Here is a 5,015-nt window from a genome sequence, read left to right on the forward strand (position 1 = left end):
AATCCTTACATATCCATCATTGTGAATTTGACAGAGAAGCCACGACACGGCATCAACATTAAATCATCCGCAAAAACTTACACTTCATTCTTTATTTTATTTTTTTAATTATTCTCTCAAATTAAATGTGGGTTTCATAATATTGATATTATTTAACAAAATCATACCTTACATGATTCGGTATACGAGAAACTAATAAAATTATAAAGGGCAACTTGAAAATCATACTATATAGTATGTTTGCTACATTGGCACTTAGCTATATTCTAGCACTTGTCTTCAGCTCCATATCCATTGTGCAACGTCTCCATGGGTATGGCAGATATAGGCTTCCTTGGTTTGTACCAAGTTGCGCAATTTAGATAGATGGCAAAGTTTATGACTCCTAACGCAGCAAGAAGCCAATAGAAGAGGTCTAGCCTTCCATAGTTAATATTGTCTGCAAGCCAGCCTTGAGCTGTAGCATTGCTTTTGGTCGTCTTATTGATAACCGAGACCAAGAAGCTGCTAATGAAGAAACCAAGTGAAAGGGTTGTCAAGAAAAGGCCAGTACTCATTGTCTTCATCCCTTTGGGTGATTGTGTTATGAAGAAATCAAGTTGTCCGGTGTATATGAAGGCTTCCCCAGCTCCTACTAAGAAGAACTGTGGGATCAAGAGGAATACACTAATTGGCAAAGTTGAAGTGTTGCGGCCCACTGATTTCGCAACTGTTAATCTTTTCTGCTCTGCTAGTGCAGCTGCTGTCATTCCTATTACGGATAAAACAAGGCCAATGGCAATTCTTTGTAGGTTTGTCAAACCTGGAAGCCACTCGCGCACATGAATCATGATTAGGTTGCATTAATTCTAAGTAATTAATTATATATTCATGTTTAATTAATTAATTACCTGGTTTCCCTTTCCATTTCTTCCAAAGTGGCATGATGATTCGGTCGTAAAGAGCCAAGGTGATCAAGATGGCTGCGACAAAGAAGACAGTGAGAGATCCAGCTGGAATTTGGAAGTTGCCAATTGTTCTTTCCATGGTAGAAGCTTGTTCAACAGAAAATGTAATCATTTGTGCGTAGGTGGTCCAGAATATTATAGTGGTGGCCCAAATTGGGAGCAACCTTGCCATCATTTTCACTTCCTCGACCTTTGTCACTGAGCTAAGCTTCCATGGATTTGGAGCAGAGCAAGATGCATGCTCCTCAAAATCTCCCTCAGTTACGATAGCAGCCTTGTCCAATATTCTACGTACGTACACAGCCAGTATATAAATATAAATATTTTAATTCTAGATATATATAAAGTACTAAATAAAAATTAAGCAAAACATATTGTGTTAATTAACCTAAATTCTTGTGTGTGTTGGATTGTCATAGCCTCTGGAGTAGACGTACTCTCATAGAGCATGGCAGCATCATATGGAAGATCCATTTTTCTCTTCCTTATAGCAGCAACAATGACTTGAAAAATGTGAACAATAGGACTTCCTGCACTTTTCTTGTATCGGTACCTTTTAGTACCGAGAAGGAATATTATGATGGCAATGAACATGGATACTGAACAAACACCATATGCCCAAATCCGTCCAACTTCATCTTGGATGTAAACAAGCACTGTAACTGCTGTCAATGTCCCTAAGCTGATGAAGAAGAAGAATCTGTTGAAGAAATATGCCATTTGCGCCTTTTCCTTGTCATCTTTCTCATCAAATTGGTCCGTTCCAAATCCTGACACACTAGATTTTAAGCCACCAGTACCCAATGCTATGAGATATAAAGCTAAGTATAGTATTCCCATTTGAAAACCATTTGCTGGTTGGCAATTGACATCATGACGATGGCATGGAGAGGGTCGCAGTTGGGGCAGGCTGATCGCCACTGTTAACATCCCAGTTCCCTGAAGTAGTACAGTATATATATGATCAAATTCCAATATAAATTCTTCGAAAAGTGTTACTGTATGAATTACTCCATTACCATTGTCTGTATAAGAGCAAATAGTGCAATAGTTTTGTATCTGCCGAGGAAAGAGTCAGCAAGAAAGCCTCCAAGCAGGCAGAGGAGAAAGGAGGTGCCCATGAAATCTGTTACAATATTGGCTGAATTTGAACTAGCCAAATGCATAGTACCACCTAAGTATGTCACCAGATTTACTGCTATTCCCATCGTTGAAAGCCTTTCAACTATTTCAATCCCTGCAACAACAAAAAAATACATTCATTTACCAAACGGGCATTATTATTGATTTGAAAGCAAAATATAGAAATTGGAGCATCAATTTTATATATGAACCAAACAAAACGTACGGCCAAAACACAGTTTGAGGATCAGGTATAGTATTTTTTTAATTAACCAGAACGGGATCGATCTTGCTACCTAGGAATCTGTCATGTGTTCTCGTGAACCATTAGAATATCCAAACGTACAATTCTTAATTTATTCTCGAATCTATATAATTTCATGACATGACGCAAGTTTAGTTGGAAAAGCAACATGCATATGCATATATATATACACCTGCAATTCAGCTAATTACTTAACCATAACCATTTCAACAATTAGTATTTAATAATACAAGGAGGAAATTTTGAGGTGGTGAAGACAGCCTACTTAGCTTTATCATATAATATATATGTCTAACTTCAAATTAAAAATTCGAAATTAATACAAACCTAAGATAAGAGTAGCAGGTACCCAACCGCCAGTTTTAGACTTATCAGCAGGGGATCCTTTGTAGTCCACAGCATCTGCAACAGTCAAACTCATCTGAAACAAAGTAGTACGTAATTACTAATTATCAAGAGAAAAGAATCAATTGTGATGATGCTTTTTAATTAACTTGTACTACTAACCTTTTCTTTCTTTTCAACTTAGTGAAAGAGTTGAAAAATAAAAGACTACTCGAGAATTAATATGTTATTATTGAATTCTTCTTTCACTATGTATGTATGTAGTCACAATTTATTTTCCTCCCTCATTTTATAGGCAAATGTTTTCGACAAAAAGTGTCCCTCCACTACTAGTTTGAGACACATCATTGCTTGGTTGGGATTAGGCATATCCCATTTTAAAGATGGAAGGTTCTAGCATATATATTTTAGCTATCATTTTTTTTTATCATACTTGATTGAAGTTAAAATAATTAAACTCACTATTTGAACTTTAAAGTTGAAAAAAGAGTATTCCAAAATTAGAATCGAGCTATGGGAAAAAAAATCATAATATAAAATGCTTCTCTTTTGATGAAATTTTATGCAACACACTAGTCAAATGGATAGTTAGAGTTAAATTTGTTTGAACACGAGTTTCATTTTTAAAAAAAAGAGTTAGAACCAAAAAGACAAAGCCAAAACATTGAGGGAAGGAGAGGGTAAACTGATATCACTGACTTCGTTCTGATGTTTTTTGAGGGGATAAGAGTCTGAAAAATATTCCAACTTTGGTCGGATTTGCTGTTGCGATACTAAACTTTCATAGGGACCTATTACCTCCCTAGACTAATACCGTATTTTTTACCCCCTGAACTATTTAATAGTGTATTTTTAAGGTATATATGTGCCCACGTGGACACATTACTATTTATAATTTTGCATTATTTTTTATGTCCATGTGGGCAAATATATATGTTTCAAATATGGTATTAAATAGTCTAAGGAGGTAATAGGTCGTCATGAAAGTTTAGTATCACAACAACAAATTCGACCAAAGTTGAGGTATTTTTCAGACCCTTATCCCTTTTTTGAGTGAAAATTATCGTTTTACTTGAAATATTCCTCACATTAAATAAGTTTTTAAATTGGGAAATTTTTATGTACTTTTTCGCGTTGAAGTTGTAATAATGGAAATAATCATACAATAAACGTTGACTAATAAATAATATTTTATTATTTGTAAATAATATTTATTATTATTGGTGGAGATTTTAATAGCCATATCGGGGCAACTTCTAGTGGCTTCAATGATATATGGAAGTTTTGGTTTTGGGGAGAGGAGTGGATGGGAGGTGGAGCTTTGCTTTCAGATTTTACTAATGCTTTTAAGTTGGTAATTGCTAACTTGTGTTTTTGAGAACCACTGAGTTACCTTTTGTAACACAATAGCTAAGACTCAAATAGATTACTTACTCCTTAGAAAGGATGATAGAGGCCTTTGTAAGGATTGCAAGATTATCCCGAGGGAGAATTTACTATCTTATACAAGCTTTTGGTGATGAACTTGTAGATTAAGGGGGATAGAAGGAAGAAGACCTCACTTGACCTACCTAGGATTAAACGGAGTGGCTTGAACCCTGCCCTTTCTCGGGAGATGAGGATAAGTTAATTGGTGTGGATTCCTGGAGTGGTAGCGGGGATGTGAGCAACATATGGTATAAGACAACTAGTTACATTAGGGAAGCAAATATAGAGGTGCTAGGGGCATCGAAGGGTAACTTTGGTGGTCATCAAAGAGATTGGTGGTGGATGGAGAAGTCCAAGGTAAAGTGAAAACAAAGGAGATTGCATATACAAAGTTTGCGGAGTGCATGACGAGGAAGAGAAGTGGACTCTTAAGGAAGTCTATAAGATGACGAAGATAGAAGGTAAGTTAGCGGTTATGAGGGCTAAGGTGGTATCTTTACAACGCTTATATGTTGAGCTAGGGGACAAAGTTGGGGAAAAGAAACTGTATAGGTTCGCGAAAGCGAAAGACAGAAAGGCTCGCACTTGGATCAAGTAAAGTGCATCAAGGAGAGGAAAGGCAAGGTGTTGGTGCAACACACCTCCATTAAGCAAAGGTGGAAAACACACTTTCATAAACTCTTAAAAAGAGAAGGGAACAGAGACATTGTGTTGGATGATTTGGTGCAATGCGATAGACTTTGGGATTTTGGGTATTATAGGTGTTTAAGGGTTGAGGAGATTATACGTGCTATTAGTAGGATAAGGAGGGGAAGAGTGATTGAATCCAATGAGATTCCAGAGAATTTTTTGAAAAGCACAAGAAAAGTAGGCATGAAATGGTAAATTGGATTGTTTTATGCTAGTTT

The 5,015-nt window shown here is 36.3% G+C and overlaps 1 protein-coding gene across 1 annotated transcript; it reads right to left on the reverse strand.

Moving 5' to 3' along the window:
• Positions 1-66: 66 nt before the first annotated feature.
• LOC125823353 (protein NRT1/ PTR FAMILY 6.2-like) lies at positions 67-2,927 on the reverse strand. The gene is made up of 6 exons (XM_049502738.1): positions 2,842-2,927; positions 2,662-2,755; positions 1,967-2,184; positions 1,336-1,886; positions 891-1,234; positions 67-802 (listed from the first exon to the last, which is right to left on the reverse strand). The coding sequence occupies exons 2-6, from the start codon at positions 2,753-2,755 to the stop codon at positions 267-269; spliced, it is 1,743 nt and encodes a 580-aa protein (XP_049358695.1). The 5' UTR covers positions 2,842-2,927; the 3' UTR covers positions 67-266.
• Positions 2,928-5,015: the final 2,088 nt, after the last annotated feature.

Source organism: Solanum verrucosum, unplaced genomic scaffold (assembly GCF_900185275.1).
Source record: "Solanum verrucosum unplaced genomic scaffold, falcon-dt-bn FXZP01000095.1, whole genome shotgun sequence".
Taxonomy (NCBI): Eukaryota; Viridiplantae; Streptophyta; class Magnoliopsida; order Solanales; family Solanaceae; genus Solanum; species Solanum verrucosum.

Coding starts and splice junctions, on each gene's coding strand:
- LOC125823353 (XM_049502738.1), bottom strand. CDS start 2,755: ATGAGTTTGACTGTTGCAGATGCTGTGGACTACAAAGGATCCCCTGCT. Junction 1,235..1,335: donor CAACACACACAAGAATTTAG/GTTAATTAACAC, acceptor GTACGTACGTAG/AATATTGGACAAGGCTGCTA. Junction 803..890: donor GAAATGGAAAGGGAAACCAG/GTAATTAATTAA, acceptor AGTGGCTTCCAG/GTTTGACAAACCTACAAAGA.